This window comes from Zalophus californianus, chromosome 10, assembly GCF_009762305.2.
Source record: "Zalophus californianus isolate mZalCal1 chromosome 10, mZalCal1.pri.v2, whole genome shotgun sequence".
Taxonomy (NCBI): domain Eukaryota; kingdom Metazoa; phylum Chordata; class Mammalia; order Carnivora; family Otariidae; genus Zalophus; species Zalophus californianus.
Genome location: NC_045604.1, coordinates 39,935,185 through 39,962,123, shown reverse-complemented (window position 1 = coordinate 39,962,123; position 26,939 = coordinate 39,935,185). Strand labels below are relative to the sequence as shown.

Genomic DNA, 26,939 nt, shown 5'->3' with positions numbered 1-26,939 from the left:
ACTTTACAAATCCAGGTAAAATATGACAGTGTCTTAGACCTGGGTGGAAACAGTCGTAATAGAGGTGGAAGAGATGCTTGGATGCTTTATGTATTTGTATGCCAGGATCTCTTAGTACTCTGTGTGTACTTCCATTGTGTCATTTACCAAGCTCTACTGTGAACTATTGTGTTGATTATCAGGACTGCGAGCTACCTAAGAGCAGTGACTTTGTCTTCCTCTTTGTGCATAAAGAGAATGCCCTCTCTAGAAGGTGCTTAATAAACAATATCTGAAAAATGAGTGAACCTGGATCAGAATAAAGAACTCAGAAATAGATCCACACAAATACAGTCAGCAAATATTTGAAAAAGGAGCAAAGGTAACTCAATAGAGAAAGGATAGTCTTTGCAACAAATAGTGCTAGAGTAATTGCATGTTCATATGCAAAAAACAACCCCAAACCTTTCTCAAAAATTAACTGAAAATAGATCATAGACATAAGGATAAAACACAATACTATAAAACTTCTAGAAGAAAGCATAGGGGAAAAATCTACATGTCTTCGGGTTTGGTGATGAGTTTTTTGGGTTGTTTTTTTGTGGGGTTGTTTTTTTTTTTTTTGGTAAGATTTTATTTTTAAGTAATCTCTACACCCAAGGTGGGGCTTGAACTCACAACCCCAAGATCAAGAGTTGCATGCTGTTCCCACCAGGGCAGCCAAGCACCACTCACATCAGCTTTTTTAGGCTGGAGATAAGTTTTTGATACAACACCAAAAGCATGATCCATGAAATAAAAAATTGTTACATTAGACTTCAGTAAAACTAAAAACTTCTGCTCTGTTCCATAATGACCAAAAAAATCTGATAGAAAATCAGAAGTAAATATTCAATGAGTGATGGCAACAAGCACCACCTCTGAGCACAGTTCTCAAGGGAGAAATTTTCCTCTGACCTCAGAATAGCCAACTTCAAGCCAAAGCATCTGTCCCTAAAAACCATTAGCACTCATGCTGAGCAATGTTGAAAAAACATTTAAATCAATTCTGTTGTTCCCACTGGGGCTTCTCCTCCCCCTAGTAGGAGCAAGAAAGGTCCAGGATCATCCGCTTCCTGGGGCTGATGATCCCTATAGTGTCCTGTGTTGCTCCCTCCTGAGATTTGGAACGTGTCACAAGATTGGGGTGACTTGGATACTTCTCCAGTCCCGAGTCACCCCTCTTTCTGGGCTGTAGGAGAACAAGACAACACAGAACAATATCAACTCACACTTGTTGAAAATGGGGATTTGTAAAAAAAAAATTTTAAGTCTTAAAGTGTTAGCATCAAGACTGATAAATAGATTATTCTAGAGGGGGAAAATCTGGCTCCAGAACATGTCACTAATTCAGACACCTTTGGTAGAAATTTTAAAAGATGAAACAATATGGAGGAAAGAATTTACTTAAAATATTTGTCTTACCTCCAAACACATAAGGCAACCTACATGATCTGTGTCAGCCAGGGTCCAATCAGGAGACAGAAATCACAGCAGGTCTTTGGGCCAAGGGAATTTAGTAAAGAATTGTTAACTAGGTGTTGCAGAACTGAAGGAGGGAAAAAAAAAGAACACAAAGGATTCACAGAGGTGGCAACTGCAATAAACAGTTACCATTCCTTAGGCCAAAGGAAAAAAGGGAAGAGGTGAAAATTATTAAAATGGGAAAGAAGGGCCTCGCTGATGCTGGTTGTGAGGGAGCACAATGAGGCTGAGGAGTGTTGGGAAATTGTAAAGTGAATCCAGATGCTGCTACTGAAGTAAACCAGCGCTGTCGAACTCAAGAAGGAAGGCTAAGGGTGGTGCTGAGAGGAAGCGAGTTCCCTTCCTCCTCTAACTCTCCAGCACCCCCTACACCCATTCCTGGGAAGGCCTGTCAGGGAGCCATATGGCAAAGCAGAAATACGGTCCCCAGAGTACCAGCTGCAGCATCACAAAGCGAATCTAGAAGGTGGGTTTGGAGCGGAGAGAAAATCACTCTATAAATGATACTTCTACAAAGTACCATTGATGAAAGGGAGGACATTTTTTGTAAGAAAAAAAAAAAGAATGTTAAAAAATAAATTTTAACATTTAAATAGATTAACTATCCTCCTGAGAGCTTATCTAGCTTTTAAAGTTCATTCGGGAAACCTGTTCTTTGATGATGCAAGCAGATGGCAATCTAAAGGATATAAGACATTTTCACAAATTTCAAATTTATGAGGAATGGATACATTCAGTTCTACTGTACTTTGCAGAGTCATATAAGGTAATCTTATTAAAAGAGAAAAGAAGTCCATGCAAATCTCCTGGGCTTCAATTTCTTAACCTTTCTATGATTAGATCCTTGAGCTATATGCTTTGATTTCTCTCAAAGAAAGATCAGCTGTACTGGAAATAAATAGTTAGCAAACTAGTGGGAACAAAGCACCCATCTATGTACCATTTTCTTGGATAATGGAAATGGCTCTGTGGATTCTGCGACAAAGATTCATCACATGGGAATTTGGCGTAAGATGTTCACCCAGTCCATCAGTTGAAACGCCTATTGGTGAAGATCTGATTGCTTATTGAGAAGACTTTGGTCTACCTTTATCAAAAACAAAACAAAGAAGATGGTTTCTAATGCCACCAGGCTAAGGCTGAGAAGTCAGTACATCTCTGTCAATTTCTCATCCTTCTGTGTCCTGATTAAAAAAAAAGAGAAGGCAACGGTCATCTAGGCAATCATCATCAATAAGTATTTATAGTCTGGACCCTGTGTTTGAACTGGGAATATAAAGTGGTATAGGATACTCTACTTACTCTACTGTCCGCAAGGAGTCATAGAACTCTGATGAGGAAATAAGATTATACATAAAAGTAGAGCATAGGTTACATTGTTGTGATTGAGGCCACTCAGTCAATCCCCGAAGGAGGTGATACCCAGGTTCATGGCCATAGAAAAGATGGCGCTTTCCCTGGCTTGGAGGATTTGGTAGAACTAGGGATCAGGAAGGACTCCAAGGAATGATGAAAAGTAGTTTGGATGCAGGAATAGTAATGGATGAATTAGGACACCACTAACCATCTAATTTGGTTGGAATGAATGTTTGGTCTGAGATATAGTGAAACAAAATGTTTTGCGAGGTAATCGTGGCTACGGCAGCCTTAAATATAAAATTCATGGGGTGCCTGTGTGGCTCAGTCGTTAAGCGTCTGCCTTCAGCTCAGGTCATGATCCCAGGGTCCTGGGATCGAGTCCCGCATCGGGCTCCCTGCTCAGCGGGAAGCCTGCTTCTCCCTCTCCCACTCCCCCTGCTTGTGTTCCCTCTCTCACTGTGTCTCTCTCTGTCAAATAAGTAAATAAAACCTTTAAAAAAAATAAAATAAAAAATAAAAAAATTCATTTAACTCTGGAGACTTCTTCTTTTAATAAAAATCCAAAAGACCACAATTACATTCTTGATTCTCTGATGGGAAAAAAAAAAATCTATATTCTGACTCTGAGCAATTGTAGATTTGGTGTTTTTGGGTTTTTGGTTTTGTTTTGTTTTGTTTTTTCAAATTAATCATTCAGCTGTAAGTTGATCAACCATGCAGGACATTGCAAGGTTTATCAAGTTTAAAAAGAATTTTCTGGTAAGTTCTCTTTGGAGAGAGTGGACATGAAAAAGATAAGCAGTAACAAATGTAAAGCAACGTACAAGGAACAGAAAATGAGTGATTCCAGCAGTGATACCTGTTGCGTTTTGGAGACTGAAATGTAGAAAAAATATTTTTAATAATGGCAGTAATGTGCCCAGCCAAAAACTGGAGCTCTCTAATAAAAAAGAAGAAAGGCATGAAGAAGAATGAATATAGGGGACAGCCGTCACTGACACAGGCTTTTACACAAAAGATCTCTTTAAACATATAAACAAGGTATCCAGTGAAGAAGGAAGGGAGGGCAAAAAGGTGGAATCGAAGGTGATTGAGAGGAATTCTACCCAGAAAAGCAGCGGAGGAGCGACGCAATGGATGGAAGAGGGAACACGAGGGGGCAAACCATTGGAGGTAAGAGAGGGAAATAATATATTTTGTTTTAAGGTGACAAAGGTTAACTGTCTCTGTCATTTGGGTATTATCTACATCTTGCGACTTTCCTGCTAATTGTCTCCTAGCCTAGGGGAGATTGAACAAGATAAAGACAGACTGAAGAGGGTAATAGAAGAACTTCTTTTAAAAGATGAAGTAGGACTGGGGGGTGTGGGGGCGGGGAGGCAAACCAGCCCGGGTCAATCCTGGAGGCATCGCTGCTCTACAATGTGGTGGCAGAAGCTACAACTGTTCATTAAGTCAGGGTTGGAGTTGGAATCCACTTTTAGTTCTCTACTGGCTTCTTGAAATAGGTTGAGGCTTTTTGACTACGCCTGGACGATAGATGAGCTTGGTGAGGGAGCACATGCGGTCTCCAGGACTCTGCAGTGCTGAATAAGGCAAGGGATAGCTTCTCCGAGATAGCTGCGTGGCGGCGGCCAGGTCTCCCCAAGCCTGGGGTTAGCGGTTCTCCACACGTCGGATTTCCCAGGCTCCCGGCTGGAGCTAAAACTACAAGGAGCGAATGCTTGCCTCTCTGTGGGACATGGACCCAACCTCGCAACCTTTACCCCTCCGCATGCCTCTTCCCATCTGCTGGCGGGTCCTCCTTCCCTCACTGCCCCTCCCTCAGCGTTTCCCGACCCATCACCATCCATAACATCAGTTACCATGAGATGATGATGGCATTGAGGCCACACCAATCTTTAAAAAGCCCCGGGGCTCATTTGCCTCAACAATTTAAGCAGTTATTTTGGAGACTAGAAACCAGTGAGAGTGGGAACTTCACATGTGATACCAGAAAACAGAAGCCGTTTAAAAATGTTTATCTTAGGGCGCCTGGGTGGTTCCGTTGGTTAAGCAACTGCCTTCGGCTCAGGTCATGATCCTCGAGTCCCGGGATTGAGTCCCACATCGGGCTTCCTGCTCAGCAGGGAGTCTGCTTCTCCCTCTGACCCTCCCCGCCTCATGTTCTCTCTCAAATAAATAAATAAATAAATAAAATCTTAAAAAAAATAAAAAAATAAAAATGTTTATCTTATTATTTTATTCTAAAAAAAAATAAAGCAAAGTCCAGAGGAAACTCTGGTAAATAACTGTCTAAATAAGATGACTACGTGGTTGATGACTCTCCTTTGCTGATGTCATGAAGTTACATAAGAAAAAAAATGCTTTCTCAATATCTCTATTGCAGATAAAAATAATAATTTCTGAGTTAGGGTGGGTTTATAAACAATATTTCTTTCTATTTTCCTAATTCTCTGTCATTATTATATTGACTAAAAGATATTTTGCATTTCCAATGGCCACTGCAGAGATTCCTCTGTATTTTTACTTGATCTTCAGTGGGTGTGACCCTCTAACTAACCTTATGATTAAATTTCTCTCCAAAACCCAGTCTCTCTGTCAAGTGGTTAATTGTCTCTAAAGTAATATGGCAGGGCTCCCATCCACTGTCATTTAAAGGAAATACCTGGAAGTAAGTTGGAAAGGTTGATCTTCTGCTTTGGTTCTGGTTTTCATAAATGGAATTGAATTCAAGTAGGAGTCTCGGAGAAGAAAGGAGATCTTAAAATTCTGACGCGTTGCATCTGAACATTTTTTCTTTTCATTTAAAAACCAATTGTGTCCAAAAAATTAATTAATTAAAAAAAAAACTAGTTGTGTCAAAGGCAGACACAGCCATGTTTGAGGAACTACTAAAAGAGAAGCCCTAGAGTACATAAAGAGGTGGAGTTTTTAAAAAATATTTTATTTATTTATTTGACAGAGAGAGGGAGAGAGCACAAGTGGGGGAGCAGCAGGCAGAAGGAGAGGGAGAAGCAGGCTCCCCGCCGAGCAAGAGGCCTGATGTGCGGCTCCACGGGGCTCAATGACCCTGGGACCATGACCTGAGCTGAAGGCAGATGCTTAACCGACTGAGCCACCCAGGCGCCCCATAAAGAGGCAGAGTTTTGAGTGGGCTTTGGCTTGTTGGAAAAGCCTGACAAGGGAAGAGTTAAGGTCCACGGTCCTGCCACCAGAAACACTGGGTGTTCCTGCCCCATGTGTCTGTCCCCACGGCTATTCCATTAATATGCACACACATACATCTCTATGCAGCTGGCAATCTAATCATAGTTTCCCTACTGGGTTCCCTAGTATCATCCCCTGGTCTATAAGGCCACAGCAGAATGGAGGGAATATTCCATCTGCATAGAATGCAAGATCTAATTTTCTTAATGTGATCCAAACTTGCTATTCCTTTCAGTGCCATGAATGAGCACTTTTAGAAAAAAGAAAATGTGTAAATAGCTATTCACATTGACTGGCCACATGCTCAATTTTTGAAAAGCACCATCTGAGTAGCTAGAATCTAGGTTTTAGGACATAGTGTGGGATGCAGAGAAAGCTGTTTCTTCTTTGGGACCTCAATTTCTTCATCTTCAAAGTGATAAAGAAAATCCAGATAATGAAATCATGTTGTTATAATACAAGTTATGCATGCTCCACAATTCCTTTGATGTTGGACGTATAACTATTATAGATCACCTGATGTTTAGGAAAATCACCATGAAACAGAATAACGAATGGCTAAAGATTTGCAACAAGAAGCATTAGGAAGTTATGTGGTTTCTTCACATCGTTCCGTATGTAACTTAGGTTTCAGACAGGTGCCCTGGACCAATTTAGCAGAATTGCTTTTCATGACAGGCCTGGTAAAAGGAAGACCACTAAGGGACTGGGTTTCAAAGGGATCTCCTGCTCAGGTAATAAATAGCAGGCTAAACTCTAAAGAAAGCATAAAGAGTGTAGATGTTGACTAACCAAAAAAAATCAGAAAACAGGCATTGCAATTATATCAGCTTGCTTGTGGGTGAAGTAAAAGAATTTCCTACTGGAAGTTGCTTTAAAGAATAATGGGGTTTTTTCTGACATGACAAGTCCAAGGTTTGTTCAGAGGCTTAAAGAAGTTATCAAGGACTCATCTTTCTGATCTGACATCTTGTATTTTGAAATGCTTTATTTCTGGCCTCAGAACTGGTTACTGTGGAGTGGTTAGCCTAACAGTCACTGGCAAAAGACAATGGCGGGACCATAATTGACTTATGTTAATTACACCCCTCCCCTGGGGGCGAGGCCATATTTCCCAGGCAAAGGCTGCCCAATGTCTGAACAAAAGTGGGGTTCTCCAGGCAAGGAAGTAGAAGTAACAGCTGGGTTAGCAATCAACTATCTCTGCCGCAGCAACAAAAATTTTCGGTCTGGGGATAAGAAAAACTTGGCTGACGTTGGTTTAAAAAATAACTCTTCATTGACTACAACCTATGCCACATTTGGAAAATCAGTGTGAGACTCTTCCAAACCAACACATTCTCTTCTTAAACGAGTTTATGACAACCTCAAGGGGGGGGGGGAATCTAATTTTGTTATACATGTTGGAACAAGATTTGGGTTGCTAATTTGGGCTTCTGGCTCTTAGAACAACAATTTGGTAAGTGGAATCTGCAGTATTCTCAATAATACTTGTTTTAAATTCTAGGAATGAGGGGTATCCTCCATTTATTAGTTCTGCCATTAAAATAGGATACTTGCAAGTCTGTGAACATGTGGTGTTTCCACATGGAGGGAGACACTGATTGTCTCATAAATTGAATATTCAACCTCTGAAAAAAACTAGCTGGGCAGAACCAAGATGTAACTCACCTGTCTGCTTTGAGTTGTGACTGGTTCAGAAGGAAAATAGTCTCCACACTTAATACACCTGTTTACAAACCAGAGCAGAGGTACTTCTTTCCTTCCCCACATGTCTGTGATTCCAAGCAAAGTGACCACCAGCCTGCTGTGTGGGCATACAATAAAGGCTACCCATAAATAGCACAGAAGGGACAGAGCATTGTGGGCTAGCACAGGGCACCCTGGTGACCCTCTGCTGGCTGAGGTCCAAGAATATGGCCATTAAACCAACAAGCAGCTGGACAAATAACACCCTCACTCGGGCTGCCCAAGGTCTAGCCAGAAGGAGAGGGCATGTGCCCAGCAAATTCTCTGTTAGATAACACAGCTGTGATTTCAACACCAAGAGGATCTGTTCACATTTAAAATTCAGGAACATCCCCATGTGTCGCTAAAAAGTCTGTAACTGGAAAGCTGCCATTTTCCTACCTCCTTGCAAGGGCACCACTGGGGGGAAAAGTTAAGTGGAAGAGAAAGCCCCTATTATGACAATAGGATAACTTTTGCTGGAAACCTCAATGCCAAATCCCTGACTAGCTCGAAGGGTTAAATGAAGTTAAAGAAAGTACATTCTCCCTAGGTGTGGCGTTGTCCTAAGCCAGGAAAGAGGGAAACTTCCAGCATTGGGTTTCCGAATAGGATTCTAAAAAGAACTTGTCAGTCCGGCTGGTGTCTAGCTTCTTGGCCTCCTGAATCCCTTTACTCTCTACTTGGGGGCGGAGGGTAATATATCACACGCCTTGGACTGGGGATCAAGACCAGAGCCTCAGTTTTGCTTTGCCACAAACTTAATAACCTCTTTAGGTCTCTTCTTGAGTGGTAAAGTAGAACCCACTTCACAGGATTATTAAATATCAAAGGCAATAAAACATTTGAAACGGCAAGGTTTCCATTTGGCAAATACGGTATTTTTATGCAGATAAACACTATCCTCTGAGCATCCTCAAGGTGCCCTAGAAGAGAGAGAAATAACAAAGTACAGTCATCTTATTCATCAGCCACATTCTTTGCACTGAGGGGATGGGGGCTGGTGAGAATTTTGTGGGCTGGAACTCCCATCTGCAAGTGAACAAAAATGTATGAAGTCCGGGGATATGTGTGTTTCCTTGTGATTTTCTACAACATGAATAGAACAAATCACTTACATTTACTCACATAAATACATCAACATTACACAGGACGGACCTTGCCTGCAGCATCAGAACCGACATAAAAGCCATCACTTTTCCTTTCATACCAGGAGCAGCTGCTGTTAGAAATGTGGTGGACAGGAATCTATGTGCCCATTACTCTCCCCTGGGATCACTAGATCACCACAAATCTGGGGGGAAGAGAAGAGTGGGTCACACTGGACAATGGTCAAGGGGTAGAAAAATGAGTTTCTGGTCACCCAATGCTTAAAATACATATTTTTCAGAAAAAAACAATGTTGTGAGTGTAGGTTCTGCATAGTTGAAACAAATGTAATTACCACTTTAACATATTATGAGCTAAATGGACTATCTGAGCTTGAATTTAGGCACATTCTGCAATGTTGTTCCTGTAAGGAAATGTATTGAGTTCCAAACAACTAATTTATATATAAACGTCAGCAATACAACTCATTTTTTTTTAAGTTGCAGTAGTTGTTTTCTTTGGGTATTTTTAATGAGCCAAACAAAGAAAAACCAAAACCAGTGGATGATTAATTTGCAAGATCAGTAATTGAATGATATGTACAAACTTACAGTGATTACACTCATTTGCAAAATAAGCATTAGTGAAATTGAGAATGGTGAGAATCTTGTAGGACAGAACTTAACCTGAAATTAATGTGTAGTGTTGGGTAGACAGATTTATCTAACAATTTTAAGCTGCAATATTTTAAAAAATTATTTGTGTAATTATATGTATGCAGAATAACCATTTTATTATTTGCAAAATCATATGTAAATATTAACTAATTTAATCATGACAATTCCAAAAGTTATTATTCCCAATTTTACCAGAGGAAACTGAGGCATGGTGAGTTGAGTAATTTGCCCAAGGTCACATGGGGAGCCCAGGCATTCTGACACTTCTCCCTTTTATAAAGATTTTATTTATTTATTTGAGAGAGAACACAAGTTCAGAGAGGAAGAGGGACAAGCAGACTCCACACTGAACATGGAACCCCATGCGGGGCTCGATCCCACAACCCTGAGATCATGACCTGAGCCGAAATCAAGAGTCAGATGCTCAACTGACTAAGTCACTCAGGCGCCCCTGACGCTTCTCATTTTTAAGGTCTACATCATACTAAACTTTTGTATTTAAAGCCTTACAAATCTCTAGATTTTTCAAAATTTTTCCAAAACAGACTCTCTAAAAGGATTTAGTTTTGAGTAAATAATGCTTATGCATCAAGTGAGTAGTTAGAATTTTCACAAGTTGAAATATATTGCTACTCTCATATTTATATACAAAATGCGGTATGAGGTAACAAAGTCAGATGCCATCATCCTAGACTTAAGGGCATCTCCACTGCATAGAAAATGTGGAAAAGCTACTTCTATCTCTTGAATAGTTGTGCTATCAGAATTATTCTGGAACAGACTGCCTCTAGAGAGGCACCACACACACAAGAGATTGAGCTCTACAGTCATGAAATTGAGGTTGAAATACTTCAATTCTGAGCCTGTTTCATCTTTTATCCAATGAGGATAATCCCCACTTTGCAAGGTTTTTGTGAAACTCATCGTTATTATAAACAAGATCTCCTCAGATGTATGAGTCCGTAGTTCTGCTTGTCTCTTAATCTCAGCCTATAAAGTGGAGATCCTAACGTCTACCTCACAAAGGTGTTAAGGTTTGAGCAAACATGTAAAAACACTGTAAAATGCATGTAACATTCCACACGTTCCGCACGGTGTTTTCAGCAGTTGGTCCCCAGCTCAGGTGAAAAGTGACATCAGATACATCCCACCTGAAGGTGGGATGCTGGTTTTAGGTCCTCAGGCTTTTCCCAGTAGAATGGGCTAGCTCTTCAGAAGCACTCCAAATTTTCTTCTTCTGAGTGTTCTCTCTGATCAGTGAACCAGCATAAAGCCCCTTCCTCTCAAAGGAATTCAGCTTATAGGATAGAAAGGGGAGGGAGAACCTGGCTCAACCATGCTCCACAACCAGTTAGCAACTACCAATTCCGGGCACTTAGTGTCCTCCTGAAGAAACAATGATACTCCCTTTGTCAAGCACAAATGAGAAATATAAAATGTATGCCCCTGATGAGTTCAACTTCCAACTGTGGTGTATTAAACCGATGAATCAAAAGAATTGATCACAGCTTATTTCCCATTTACTTTCGTGACATGCTGACATAGCCTGAATGACTTCAGAAGAACTAAGTTGGAGAACCTAAGGCTGATGTGCTCAACCACCCTAAGAGGAGTTAGAAGTTTTTTCCCTGACTCAAACCAGTTGGGAAGTAGAACAGGTCTCCACCCCTCCTAAAGCTGGGGGCCCCTGGGAAGAAGTATCTTAACTTCTTTCCAGGTTCAAAGAAACCTGTGAAAAGTTCACAGTTCCAACAAAATAAATAGACTGGGGACAAATGAGAAAAACCACAAATAGATCCCAAAGGTTAATATGTGTGCAGGTGGAGGGGTGATTCTTAGGAAATCAGGCTACAATTAAATGTTGGTTTTTATTCCCTTTTTATTAAAGATGCAGTCCCTTTGGAGTCTTGATAATTCCCAATAAAACAAAGGGCCACCTGAGATCCTATAGAATATTCAAGATGAAAGAACCATCTCCACCAAGCTCCTCGTTTTACAGATTGAGAATCTGACTCCTGGATCTCTGGAGTTGGTCTGTTTCTCCATTATTTGTCAGCTGGGATCTTATCTGTGACCTAACTGGCTTATCAAGTACCTCAGAGTTGGGACTGTGGTATATTTACTTTCCATCCTATATGCAGCTTGGCGCATGGTATAGGGAATATTGTTAGCTTGAGGAAAAGAATACTTCATATCCTGGCTGCCCATTTATAACGATGTGAACGATTAAAAAAATGGAAGGCATGCTAAGTATTCCCTGTAACCAGGAGCAGCAGATACATGTCCACCTAGGAAAAGATGAAGATGCTGTCAAGGACCCACGGAACTACCCAGCGAGTCCTACCGAGTGGAATCTTCCAATAACTGGAGACAGCCAACAAAGCTGATGACCTGATCCCGGTGATGTCTACTCTGGGCCATGCCCTTGAGCACATGGCAGCCTTGGGATGATTTATGATAAGGGTATTGCACCACACCACAACCCCAAGACACTGAAGAAAGAGGAAAGTCAGGATATCACTTTCAGTAGATGAATGCTAAGTAGCTTAATATTTTTGAAGCATTGTTCAACAATAGAGGCCCCCTTACAAAGGCCAATTTTAAAATAAAAATGATAGTATTTGTCAAGGTTTATACATCAGTCTGAACTGAAAGCCAAGAACAAATTATCTGTTACTAGTTCATGTCCTGGAAAAGTTTTTTACCCTGATTCAAGGACAAAAGGACTTGTTCCAAAGTTTTTGGATTTGGTATGGCTCATAATGCCTGCATATTTTCAAACCCTGTCATCAATAAATGAGCTGGAAAACACCACATATTTTTATCCTTGCTGATGCAATTTAATGGGTGCACACAATGTGCCAGAGACTGGCTGGACATATTCTTCCTGTATAATTCCTATATAATCTTCATGACCCACATTCCAAATCATGTTTTTTAATATAACCAAATATGTTCACTAAATATAGTAGTATCATTTGTTAAAACTCTTTAAGATTTTATTTATCTGATTGAGAGAAAGAGAGAGAGCATGAGCAGGGGGAGGGGCAGAGGGAGAAGCAAGACTCTGCTGAGCAGGGAGCCCGATGCAGGGCTCGATCCCAGGACCCTGAAATTATGACCTGAGCCTAAGGCAGATGCTTAACCAACTGAGCCACCCAGGCGCCCCCAAAACTCTTCTACTTTTTTAAGAGACTGTTGACATTAGCAAGAAATAGTGCCAATGCTCAGAATGCATTTATATTTAGAAATCATTTTTACAGAAAACAAGTGATTTTTTATTAGAAAAAAATGCCCTACTTTAATACAAGATCACTATTTATGAAAATGCACACTAAAAGAACTGCAACAAATCGGTCTTAGAAGAAACAATACAATGACAGAAAACTCGATACCTTGCATCTTCAAGGAGCCTGCAAAGAAAGCCCAGTGAAAACACACACACAACTCCCGTCAGCCCCACACACAAGTATGTACAGGTTATATAGGCAAACATTTAGAAAACACACTGGACGATAAGGATGAGCACATCCACATATGTGTACGTGTGCATGATTTTCCTCCATTTTATTCGACTAAAAGAAATTCTTGATCTAAAATTATTTCATACCTAGCTCTACACATAGGAAATATCATAAAGCAAAAGTTCACATTTTCCTGGGAGCTTTTCATTGGAAGTAGAGGGTGTCTTTTGGATTTCTTAGGGTGAAATCCACATACACACAGAAGTTGTGACATAGTGCTTGCCGTACAAGTGCAACATTACCAAAAAGCTTTATACAGCGCCATTTACACCATGGAAGAAAACCATCAATGATGAGTTGGTGATCAGTGCTTTCGAACTTTTTCAATACTTCTACATGGGAGAGCTAAAGAGTACCATATATTTAGATTTATAAGGAAATGTGTTTCTTCCCACTGATAACGTGCTCCTGACTAATGAAAAGCCTCTGCAGGCACACTGCCTCCTGGACAAATCCTGCCACCTGCCAGGGTCCTGACACACAAGGCCACTTCTACTGGACCCTACAGTTCTCGCTGCTCTTGGACTCGGGGATGGCTTCTGGGCTGGGGGCGAGCCGGCCTCGCTTGGCCCTCAGGCCCTCCCTGGGGCTGTCAGCTGGACTTCTCTCAGGAAGGTTACGGACCGAGAGAGAGCTCGTGGTGGGTTCTCGGAATAGGGCGCTTGAATCCGCTGGGCTTTGTTGAGCAACCTTGACCTGTAACAAAGCATCTTTGTTAGAGGTTTAAATCACGTTCACATTTCTACAACATGAAAATAAAGTGCTTATGTTCACCAAGTTTTAAGTTAAATCCCTCTGCAGGTGTTGTACACAGCTTTACCATTTCTTCTTCACTGAGAAAAGTCTCCACCTAACAAAAGCTGGGAGGATGTTGGACGTGAACTCTGATGAGTCATCTTGCAAGCTTTCCTTGACACCTCTGATGGCCAAAAATGACTCATTCCCAAGGCTAGCATGACGTTCTTAGATCAGAAGGTAAGCTTTTTGAGGGCAAAGACTATGTTCTCTTTACTGTTCTATCCCTAGGGCCCAGAATAGGCTTGTCTATCTGGCAAATTTCAATATATGCCTGAGTGAGAACCCAAAACAGCTTTCATTCAGCCTAAGTGAACCCTGCTGTCATTCAAATGAATGTAATCCTAATGAGTAAGACAATCTTCATAGGGCGGAAGCTTTATTTACAACATTTAAAAGACCTAGAACCTGTTCCTCATTTCTATCATTTTAAATGTTCTAATTACATTTTTCTTTAAGATTTTATTTCTTTATTTGAGAGAGAGAGAGAGGGAGCACAAGTGGGTGGGAGGGGCAGAGGGAGAAGCAGACTCCCCACAGAACAGGGAGCCCCATGTGAGACTTGATCTCAGGACCCTGGGATCATAACCTGAGCTGAAGGCAGACGCTTAACCGACTGAGCCAAACAGGTGCCCCTCTACTTACATTTGTTTTGTTTCCATACTGAATTTGAATTATATCAGAATAAATAATAAAGTCCAAAAAGAGTTAATCCCCTTTCTGCTGCCCTGCCTTTTAAGAGAAAGAGGGATCTCAGAAAATGTGAGGCTTTGCGGCACCTGGGTGGCTCAGTCGATTAAGCATCTGCCTTCAGCTCAAGTAATAATCCCAGGGTCCTAGGATCGAGTCCCACATCCGGCTCTTTGCTCAGCAGGGAGCCTGCTTCTCCCTCTGCCCCTCACCCTGCTTGTGCTCTCTCTCTCTCTCTCATAAATAAAATCTTTAAAAAAAAAAGAAAGAAAGAAAGAAAGAAAATATTAGACTTTAAGAAGCAGTCAAGAGGGCAGGGTAGCTGGTAGAGTCAAGTTTTTGAGGTTTACACAGTCATGACAGAAGATATGGGGTCGGGAAAGACAAAGAGGAGCAAGACAGATGAAGGATAGAAAAGCTTCATTTATCCAAAGTTAAAGGCAAGAGTGGAGGGATTCCTGGCAGGTGGCAGGATTTATCCAGAAGGATTCCAGCAGGAAGATCTTTAAAAGGTAAAGAGGAAGGGCTCTCTTAACAAGGGCGACCCGTGTTCAGTCCCTACAGGGAAAGGAGCGATGTGACAGAGAGCAACGGACTCCAGTGACCTCCTTCTGAAGCAACAAGAAAAAAAGAATGGAAATTATTTCCCCATTTATATTCTTTCCATAGGAAGTGTGTGGTTTTAAAAGGCAGCTAAATACTTTTCATTACCGAAAACATAGTAAATCTGGCCAACAGATCAAATCCCTGGAAAGCTTGCCTCTAACTCAGATTATATGCAGGACACTTAAAAGGAGCAGCCTCTAAGGATCAGGACTTAGTGGAAAATTACCATTAGTGGAAAGTTAAAGGAAAAAAACAGTTTTACTGGTACTTTTTTTTTTTTTTTTTTTAAGTAGAAAGTGATACAAAAGACAGGCATTTCCCTTGAACCCATCGGATGTAGGAAAGTCAGATCTTCAGGTTCACCATTTAAAAGAGAGAGAAAGATCACTCACATTGGGAAAAGAATATCTGAGCCAGTAAAACTCTTTCTTAATCCCAATTAAATAGCCAAAGCCCACCCATTGGCTTCCCCCTCTAGACCCCATTTCTCTGACACTGAACTGAGGGAATTAGAGTCCGTGATCAGTTTAAACTGTCAATTTGATCCTCATGTTGGTTAGTTGGCCTCAGACTTATCTCTGTAAGTAGATGAGGTCCAATTCACCAAGTATTTCAACTATTAATAAGTGTAGGGGCACCTGGGTGGCTCAGTCGGTTAAGCGGCTGCCTTCGGCTTAGGTCATGATCCCGGGTCCTGGGATCGAGGCCTACGTCAGGCCCCTACCCTGTCTTACAAACTACGTCTGCATCCGCAGAGGCCAGAGGACAAGCACATGGATGGCCCAGTGAAAATGAACCTCACTCACAGTAAGAAACACAAGGCCCCACTAGCCTGCCGACTGACACTGTGATGACGGCATCACCATCATCCTCTAAAATTTAGTGGACGGCCCTCTGGCACTGACCGCCAACCCCAGGTTCAGATCAAGTCTACAATCACAACTCGCTTGTCCCCAGCAAACGAGGAGCTCCTGGGCTTATTCATCCCAGAGACATCACAGAGAATGATCCTCACCTACTTTGCATCTCCCCCCCCTTGAACTGGACAGATGTCACTAAAGGTCCTGCTAAATGACCTAGGGAAATCTCTCTCTCAGACCTCGGCCAGGCACTTCAGGCTAGGGCTCATCATCCCGAGTTTCCAAGCAACTGCTTTCGGAAAAGATACCTTGGCTCTCTATTTTTCAAGCTGCATGATGAAATTTGCTTAACTGATGAGGCAAGCATTTTATAAGACGACTCAGAAAAGGCTGAATTAAAAAAATCAATAGGCTGGGTTTTGAAGAGTTTGCATCTAACCATGAAGTCTCCTGTGACCTCCCCTCAAGAGGAACCAGCCCCCATTCATTTGCACAAGTGCACAAAACCGCTTCACGATTCATAAGCGCTGGTGCCGACAGTAGCCTGGCGCCAGTGCACTGAACACAAATCTGCAGGAAACCATGGTTACTACTCTGCATTCAACAGGCTCCACAGCAGCGTGGAAAGCAGGCCCCCTAGTGTGCAAAGCTCTGTTCCTGGATAATAAGTCTGAACACCACATGAAAACTGCCTTTCCATCGAGTCCTCATAAAAGAAGAAAAATGACCCATGTGGTGATTTCACGACAGGATTTCCTAACATACCTTTAAACATCTATTATCGTAATCACTTTAGGACAACATTAGTAGCTCCAGTCATTCAACAAATAAGCTGCTGACTGCCAGACACTGTTATTAGACACAAAGAAGACACAGGGAAACCAGAATCATAGTCAGGAACCTCGCAGTCCCCATACTGCAGCTCAGAAGACAGATAGCTAAGCAAGGAGTTACAATAAAGCGAGCCACCATTAAAGGTCGAAGTACAGAGTCCTATGCATGTGTCAAGATTTTCTGTTTTAAGAGAGCCAAACAAATACTTCATTTGATCCCAGAAAGTGTGAGACAAGCAGGAATGGGTATTAGCTTGTATGAAGGAGCAAGGAGGAGTGGCTCCCACTCAGCTGCCATCTAAGGAAATGGCGCAGCCATTTTGGTGTACACATTCTGGTGTACCAAGAACCTAAACCTGATGAGCAGGTCAGGACTTAGCTGGTGGTACAAAGCTTTGGTCAAGCTTGCAAGCTTCCCTGTTTAGGGACACTGGTTGCTTTATGGAAAAGAAGCTGTTCTTAGGGTCACTGGAAAGTCAAGACCTACTCCAGTATACTCTCCAGTGTTTTTGTTGTTACCAGCATTCAGAAGATAGATCCAAATGTGAAGGAGTGAGAAAAAGAAAGAAAGAAAAATGGGGTTTGGGATGGGGGATGGGGAGGGATGATTTGCACAAAATGGTCAATATTTCTAATACAAGTAATGGATGGGCCCGTTTTAATAAGAGAAAGAGAACCTCAGACCCTTCTTCCTCACCCCTGAATTAATAAAAATTTTATTATAATGTAAGTTTTGAAAAAACTTAAGACTAGGTATACATTCCTTAATGCTTACAGCTCTTACACATCAACATAACAAACATTTACAAGTATGTTCTTGCTTTGATGCAGCTAATCCCCAATGTCTTTGTTATTTTGGTATCTAAAATCTTACTGAGGACCATGCCCACTCACTTAAAGACTCACTTATTACACTACACAAGTAGGGGTTACTACACTTTCAAAGCTTTGTCTGCTGGTCAGCTACTCACATTCCATAGTTACTCAAACTAACAAGTAAGCAATCAAAGTAAAATCACAAAACTTTTAGAATTCTTGGAGCTATTCCAGCAACTTCCAACAATGTTCCTGTGACCCCTTGTTTGAGAAACACTGGGAAGAAGAATAAGACCGTGGAAGTGAGAGACAGTGAGTGTTAACTCTGGGCAGGTTAGGTTAGATCTTTATGAACCTTACTTTCTTCTTTCTTCTGTAATACTAGCTACCATGAGTACAATAAAATGCATATACTTTGCATACATAATGCTAGTATATCTTATGGCATAATGAACAAAGATCTGCAAAGTAAATATTCTCGATGCTTTAAACAACATTTACTGGGCTGTTTGCAAGGTACACAGAGGTCACTGAGATCATAACTCTGCCATCAACACAGTAGAGAAATGTGTCAACAGAGCTCCTTTCTTTAGATGTCTACTGAAATATTTGCTTTGTGTAAAGTAAAAGAGTAAAAAAGATAGGGAAAAAAATAATTGGCAACTGGGGGGCTAATGCGTTAGAGGAAAAAGCGTGAAACAAGCAATGAGCAATGCTAGTGGCCAAAAGAAAGACGACCTCTTCATTTCCTTCAATGTACGGCTTAACACGTGCTTACAAACCCTTTCCGATCGATGATTTCTCCTCATTTAACACTTTACATCAAACTCTAAGTGGCCTGTTGGATCAAGGAGGAGACTGTAGCTGCAGGATAATGTCATGTTTATCCTCGGGTCTTCTCACTACAGTCCTCAGGACTGGCTTCCTTACACTGCACGGAGAAGGTCAGACTTTAAAGAGCTCCTGAGTCAGTGTCAGACCCTTGCCTGACAACACCGGAATTTCCTGGCTTTGGGACGGCAGATATAGGTTCCTAGGGGTTACCTTCTGTGATCTGCTGCCACCAGTTATTGGTTGGGAAGCCTCAGCATGATTTTCTTTGTTGAGACTTAGTGGGGACGGTGCTAACTTCTGCGCAGCCAGGCGGGGGCTGGTGCGAGTCGGCATGGTTGTTCTCCGCAGGACATACGGACTTGTCTTTCCTGTTGGGATATCAGCAAACCCTAAGGGCAAAAAACACTGGCTGTCAACATCGCTAAGGCCAAATGAATCTACAACGGAAACAGCATGTACCAGGTAGAGTTCTCACCAGTATAAGAGTAACTCCAGAAACACTTCCTGCTAGCCACAGCGGACAAGGTATTAACTTCACAGTTGCCAAATTAAACAAGAAACTAGTGGGTTTTCTCTTACCAGACACACAAGAAAACACAATGGAAAAAGGGAAAATAACATTAAATAGAAACTTTTTTTCCGCTTCTTCTTCTAATTAGATGTCTTAACTCTCATTTTCCTAAGATCTGAAGAACATACCAGCAAGTCTTCCCATAAAATTTGGATTGGAGAGAAAAAGGAGGATCAAATGGAAAAGGGGCGGGGGGGGGGGAGCCAGCTCTTGTTTAAAACGAGAAAAGGTAAAATGGTGACATCCCCTGCTACTCAGGCAGCGGCTAGGCGGAAGGAGACAGCCGACCCCGGTTAAAAGAGGGATTGCACTGTGTGTTCACTCGGTCTCCCTCCACAGAGGGAGTGGACATGACGGGAGATGCATGTTCCCAGACTGGCCCGGGTCCCTGGGCCACACTTTAAGGATCAATCACTGGGTTTAAATTAAAAAAAAAAACAAAAAGTGGTAATGGCTCCAGCCAAGGGGGCCCATCCCCCACCTCACCTCCTTCCTGGTCGAGACAGGGACTAAAGGTGAAAAAGCTTGAAACGTGTCCTCGATTTGGGGATTTTTTCAGCACAGAAACATCAAATTCCAAACAGGTTTTGAATAGTCATTTTTGAAATCTACTGGCACGTTTTGTGCTGTAAACATGAGTAATTAGATCCTAGTCCTTATCTCATGCAGAAAGGAAAATATACCTTACCAATTTAAAGGTGGACTGTTGTTTCTGAAGGTCACTTAGTACTGTTGCACAATAATCTAAAACATAAATGCTTCTGTCTTTTTTATATGTGGATTTTTACAGGGAATTTCAAAAGAACACAAATAATTTTGCTTTTAAATTATGCCTACCTTTCTTTACAACTTCTGGAAGGCCTTCTGGCTCAAACTCAGTGTCTCTGGCATCCTCTGCGGGGTGAATACCACTTTTGACTGCTTTCCTACTCTTTTTAGAAAATGTCTCTGGGGTAGAAGGCGCTGTGCCTCCCGCATCTTCCTGAATCCCAGTGGACCTTTGCCTTTTGCCTGAAGCTTTATTTTGGCTTGATGACAACTTCTTTTCAGTAGCAGAAGGGGCTGGAGAGGCTTCTGGAACAACTGAATTCAGCAAAGGAGAATTCTGGAGATTAAGTTTAGACCGTGAACTCAGACGAGCAACTTGTGTCTCCAACATCTCTTTGGCTTTCTCTAACTTCTCATGGCTTATGAGCAGGGAGCAGTACTTGTCCAGATATTCATCGGCCTCCTTGTTTTTCTCTTCAAAAGTTTCTTTCAGTTCTTTTATCTCAGCCATTAATTCTTCTACATTAGAATCCACAACAGTACCTGTCAAAAATAAAGTGACACATTGTACGTCAGTTGACACTTCTCTAATCAACACTGGGCATCATAAAGTAGATAACCTTAGATTTGTTCTTTGATTTTCGCTTAAGAGAAGTGGGGGAGATATATCTAATGTGTGTTCTTATAGATCAAACAACTCTTGTTTGAGAGGGACCATATCAAGGTACATATTCTAGTAGATTAAATGACTTTCATTAAGATAGCTTAAATAAAATCCATCAAAATCTCAAACTCGTATTCCAGCCAACCCATCCTTCCTTGCACTTCATATAAGATAAAATGAATTAATTGATCACATCCCCAATTTTCCCCTGTCCATTCTTTCCAGCATAAGTGAGTGAACAATAAAAGTTGGTAAATAATATGAAGTCTGTTGGAATAGCTTTGGGGAACAGAAGAGGGCCAGTGACAAGACAAGTCAAAAAGAGCTCTAAAAACCATTTTTAAACAATGGAGTATCAGATGGACAAGCGCTTGGGGGATGCTTCAAAGGTGGGAGTCCTGGTCAACTTGTAGCTGTAATGGTTGGCACCAAATCCATTGGAAAAACTCCCTGGATCCACAATATACTCCAAGTACTCGTCTCAGCAAAGAAGATCACTGACCCACTGTCTGAAGCTGTGCTCCAGAAGAACCCTTCATACTACGCTTGCCACCATCTTTCCACACAGTGAGAGCATTCTACTCTGCAACATAAGTGGAAAAAAGTGACAAGGACAGTTGCCATTTCTTTTTTATTTTACCTCCACACCCTAACATACAGCCCCTAAGCCTTCCAATTAGTGGACCCACGAGGACGGGCCAAGGACAACCAGAATCAGGGGTTGATAAATGACCAATGCCAGCTCAGAATGGCAATCTGCCTTTGACGTAGGGACTACTTAAATGGACAGCCACATGAAAAACCCTTCTTGAAACAGCTCATTAGCAAAAAGTGCTGCCAATTTTTTGTATGTTTTATAGAACAGAAGATGCAATGATTCTATTTCAAACTGCAGACTTCATTCTGAATCCTACTAATCCTATGACCCCAAGCTGAGCACAAAATTTAGAAACTGGAAAATGGATAACTGCTGGAAGTCGACATGCAGTAACAGAACACCGCACTAGTTGTGATGAGCACTGGGTGTTACACACAACTAATGAATTGTTGGACACTACATCAAAAATTAATGATGTACTATGTATGTTGGCTAATTGAACATAAGAAAAAAAATAAAACTAAAAAAACAAAAAAAACACAGCACTAAAAACATTTCTGTGCCTACACACCATACGTGTATGGTTTCACTAGTGGAAAGGAGTTTTGGCTCATGGATGTGCCCAATTAATGCCTACCTGACTTCGGTTTCTCTTGTGAAGCTTCAAGGCGAGACAGCTCTTTCTGCAACATCTCCTTTTCCTCTTCCAGCTGTTTACAGGATTTGATCAACAATTTTATTTTCCCCTGGGCACGCTCATTTTCCTTCTTCAACTGATTTGCGTATTTTACACTGTCCGCCTACGAAACAAAACCTTGAATTTAAAATCTTGAATTTCTTTTTATGAGCATATGGGAAAATAATCATGGATATAATTAAGAATCATATATTATAAATTTAAGAATTATGATGTTCAAAATAAAACAATTCATCTCTATCTGGTTTCCTAGGTCTCCCCAGTAGACACTGTGGTTTTATCAGCAAGCATAAATCTTGGTTCCTAAGACAGTGTTCTATTAAGGAGTCCGCCATGTCCGGGTTTGTCCAGTGGGAATCACACCTGGGGGGTTAAGATGGGAGATAAGTGGGCATATTTTTGGTGGGTCAAAACTTCTTGATGATAGGGGTGCCTAGGTGGTACAGTCAGTTGAGCGTCTGACTCTTGGTTTTGGCTCAGGTCCTGATCTCCGGGTCGTGAGATCAAGCCCTGTGTTAAGCTCCCCGCTCAACACAGAGTCTGCTGGAAATTCTCTGTCCCTCTCCCTCTGCCCTTCCCCTCTGTGTGCTCGCTCTGTCAAATAAATAAATAAGTCTTAAGACAAAACAAAACAAAAAAAGCCTCTCGATGATAGAATTGTGTTTCCATTTGTAGTCCGTGCTTTTGCACAATTTCAAGCCCCAAGATGACATTTGTGTTGGTGACACCAAGTGAAGGTCAAATAATATTATGGCTCACAATACAAACTTAAATTCTACAGTTGTGCAAATAGAAAGCAAATAGAATGGTGAGAGAATGATAGCATCATACACTTCTCAGGAGTACAAGTTCAGGATTCCTTAACCACATCTGCAAATTCCAAGAAAAAGCTCAGACAATGATTTAGAGGAAAAGCCTGACCTGAACCAGATACAGAGGTATTTATGTATAGTCTTTATTTATCCCACCTTGTGAGAATAGTCATACATTTTGTTGCAGAAATATGAATTTGATTATGAAGTATTACCCTATACCTTGCTGGGATATTACATAATATATAGCACATGCATCGTATTATGCAATATCTAAAAAATGCAGACTTCTAAAACAAGCTAGCTCCAAGAGTTTCCCATAAGAGATCATGAACATACAAAGGTGGACCAAACTATTTAAAAAAAAAAAAAGAACCTGCGCATCACATTCATGTTGCAAGTAGATTTCATTCTTTGTGTATTATTTCATCTTGGAATAATATTAGCAGTGTTGCAGTAAATCTGCATTTTTCAGGATTTTTATTTCTGATTCCAACCATAATTGGATTAGAGATCCATTTAATTCCATTTCAACAGTGCTTATTAACTGGACCTAATTAAAATTATATGCAATCTGAATGGGCTCAACTAACAATGAGCCATTTTGTACACAGTATATGTGAATACAGACATTCCCCACAATAGAACTGTCAACAATTTGATAAGCAGAAAGCATACCTGAAACTAAAGTATCATTTTATTACCGATTTTACCTCAATTTTTTTTAAAGGCAGAAAGTGAGTAAATAAAAAAGTAGACCTGAAGCTCTGCTTTCTGTTATGAAACCTAACATGTCTCATTTTGTAGCAGCAGAACATTAGTGATCATGAATGTTATCTTGACTTTTCTTAGTTTGTATTTTATTGGTATATTTCCTTCACCTTGAGAATTATTTAAGAGCTACAGACATATGAAGTTTACCCCTACTTTTCTGTTTCAATGTATTAGATATACGGTATCATAATTTTTGCAATTTAAATCACCTTTAAGTAAAGGCCTTTGTAGGTATTTCTCTTCCAGGTTCTTTATTATATATCCTAGATGGTATTCATCTTATGAAAAATATCTGTAGGAATTAAAAAGGCTCTCTAAGAAGTAGAATGACTGTAGCACCACCTATAATTGAACAATCCCAAGACCACGGTTCTCCTTTTTTTTGTAAAGGAGAAAGTTTGATGATCCTTGCCTGGGGAGGAAGAGGAGAGCATACGTATATGTGTGCATGACCAAGTGTTTTGGTACACCTTGATCTCCCCATGAGCCATGGGAAAAGTGGGTTTGGTGACAGCAGTGAACTTGGAGACCAATCAAACAAGACTTTGGAATTACTCACGAAATTATTATCTACAGCTGGAGAGGCCTGCCCTAATCTGCTATCACCTGGATCTTCATATCCATCTCAAGAAAGTCTTTTACCATCCTCTAATTTGAGAGGATTCACTGAGCAATGCATAAGCTGTGAGATCACAGATCATCCACTGATTTTTAAGAAATAACTCAGCAGAGAACTGAGGCTTTTATTTTTGACTACCAAAAAAAAAAATGTCATAACAATTAAAATGAAAGCATTAATTCCATGTGATGAAAACCACTAGTACCTGTATGAATCATTCTAAGTCATGAAGTAATGAAAAAGGAACATACCTTGGTTTTCTTCAGTTCTTCTAAAATCTGAGTGGTAGCTTTCAAAGAATTATTGAGTTCTTCTTTACTGGACTTTAAGAGATCTACCTCCACCTTCTGCGAGCTGAGACATTCTTCCTGAGAAGACAGTTTCTCTCGGTATGTCTGGATTTCCATTTCGTACTAAGATGGAAAAATGTTGCTTTAGTTGGAAGGCTCAGCTAAAAAAATTTAAAGGAAAACAAACAATAAAGAAAACTGCTGTCCCAAGGACCATTTCAAATAATCCTTGGGACTCTGCTATTAATCTATTCCAAGATGGAAGGAAATATATTTTAAAAGCTCACGTCGTGGGGTGCCTGGGTGGCTCAGTTGGTTAAGCGACTGCCTTCGGCTCAGGTCATGATCCTGGAGTCCCGGGATCGAGTCCCACATCAGGCTCCCTGCTCGGCGGGAAGTCTGCCTCTCCCTCTGACCCTCCTCCCTCTTGTGCTATCTCTCATTCTCTCTCAAACAAATAAATAAAATCTTTAAAAAAAAAAAAAAAAGCTCACGTCGTAAAATAAGACCTGTGAGGTAACTGTGGAAGACCCTGCATGTAATATGATGGGACCCTTCAGAAGACTGTATCATGCAATAATGCAGAACATTGACCTTCTTGTAAAAAATGCCTCATTACCATGGTCCACACACCACTCTCCGGCTCCTCCAGGAACCAAACCCCAAGTTTTTACCTGTTTGTTTGTATCCAGAAGCACAGCCTGGTGTTTCCTTTCAGTTTCCTGCAGCTGTAGCTGGTACTCAGCTATTTCTTCTCGCGCTTTCTCTTCCTTTTCCATCCGGTCCTTCTGTACACAATCCAAATTCTTCTTCAATTCACTATTTTCTAACATGAGCTCCTTCAGTTGACCCTAATGAGAAAAGTAAAAAAATCATGGGAAAATAATTAGGAACCTGGATATATAGCTTTAGGAAATACTGAGTACTGAAATGAAAAAAAAGAAAGAAAAAAAGAATTTACAGATAAGAAAAAATCTGTATAGAATAGTGCCATAAGCCTTAGTGATGTGCTCACTTGAAACTGACTTCACCTCCAATGACAATTTCTTTTGCTCCAGCCCAACCACCCCCAAGGTCACATCCACTAGGACCACAGACTCTCTGTGGAACCCAACTTTAGCTGAACCAGTCTGGACCGTACCCTCCTAGGCTTCCAGGCTCCTTTACTGAAGTGCTTGCATTGCAGAAATTCCTTGACGTCATCAACAGCACCCGTACCATCCCCACCGTCACACTCAAGCCCCTCCAGACTTACGTTTTCTTCCTTGACCAGCTTCGATTACATGTTCTATCACTGTGAGAATTTCCTTCCAAATGCCCTCGCCTCTTTTGTCCCTCTCTCCCTTCACTGTGTGAGACAGGCAAAACTCCAGGTCCGAAGGCCCCTGTGTTCTCCATGCCTGATCCCAAATGACTGCTTCTATGCGTTTCTATACACGCCGCATTGACTTCCTCATCTCCACTGACTCAAGCCCTCCAACCTGGTTTTAGCCCACCTCCTCCTCAAGTCGCTTTCCATGGTCCCAGCAAACTCCCCACTGCAAATCCAAGGAGCACTCTTCAGCCCGTCCAAGCTCTGGGTAGTATGTGGTGCTGCGGGCTGCTCTTCCCTCCCTGAGACCCTCCACTCCTGGCTCACCTCATCACGCCTTCCTGTTCTCTCTGCTGGCTCCTCTTCCATCTTCTCTTGCGTGCTGAGGTCTCTGCACCGAACCACCTTCTCTTCTGCAACTGTATCTTCTACCATTCCAATTTGTGAATACTACCTCGATTCCGAACTAGCCACCCTAAACCTTCCCTTTAAACTCCAGCCTCATGTATTTGGCATCCCTTTAGATTGTATTCCAATTCTTTACCATGACCTTCCTTCCTCTCTAATCTTTTTTCATATCACTTTCTAGCTCACAATGGCTTCCTTTCAATTTCTAAAAAAAAAACTAAGATTTTTTCCAATCTCAGAGATGTTGCCACACTGCTCTCTAGACCTAGAAGCTTCCTTCTTCTGCACTGTTTCTCACACGGCTGACCCCTCATCCCGCAGGTGACATTCTCTGACCTCCCTACCTAACTTAGGTTGGTCTCTACCCCTACACATCCCACTTCCCAGTTAGTCCGCAGTAAAGAATCTTGTTTGATTTATTTATAGCACTTGCGAGATTATGATTATCTTCTACAGCTCCTATTTAATGATTTATTGTGTGTCCAGACTGGAAGCTCTCTGAGTGCAGAAACCACAGCACAGCACTATGGACTTGAGGCTAAACACCTAGCTTTGCCTTCTAGTAGAGCCCATAAACCAGACCCGAGTTGGGATACTCCCAAGCTGCTCAGTACCAAAGGAAATTCCAGCAGGTGCAGCACTCATATATCATTCATACAAACTCCTTCCACACAGCATTGCCAGAAAATTCCATGAGTCAACTGCTGAGATGAGATGCCAAACCTTTTCGATTTTCATTAAATATTGCATTTAAAGGACAAATTTCCCCAACTCCTTACACAGGCCCTTAACAATAGCACATCAACTCTTTGTGATTGTTCGGGGTCGCAATCACAACTCTGTCTCGTTACCCTTTGCTAAGTACTTCCCAGGGATGAATGTGCACGAGGACGTCATGAATA

At 41.3% G+C, this 26,939-nt stretch overlaps 1 protein-coding gene across 3 annotated transcripts in view; it reads right to left on the bottom strand.

The window, feature by feature from the left end:
- Positions 1–12,729: 12,729 nt before the first annotated feature.
- CENPF (centromere protein F) overlaps positions 12,730–26,939 on the bottom strand; it is a 96,189-nt gene continuing 81,979 nt past the window's right edge. For 2 of the 3 annotated variants that reach the window (XM_027612785.2, XM_027612784.2), the window contains exons 15-20: positions 24,992–25,168; positions 24,279–24,440; positions 21,763–21,925; positions 19,933–20,406; positions 18,735–18,913; positions 13,583–13,786 (exon numbers count right to left, since the gene is read on the bottom strand). In XM_027612785.2, coding sequence (XP_027468586.1) covers positions 13,583–13,786; positions 18,735–18,913; positions 19,933–20,406; positions 21,763–21,925; positions 24,279–24,440; positions 24,992–25,168 — 1,359 coding nt within the window. Of the gene's footprint in view, positions 13,787–18,734; positions 18,914–19,932; positions 20,407–21,762; positions 21,926–24,278; positions 24,441–24,991; positions 25,169–26,939 lie in introns of all 3 variants that reach the window. The other variant, XM_027612786.2, reaches the window with a different exon arrangement.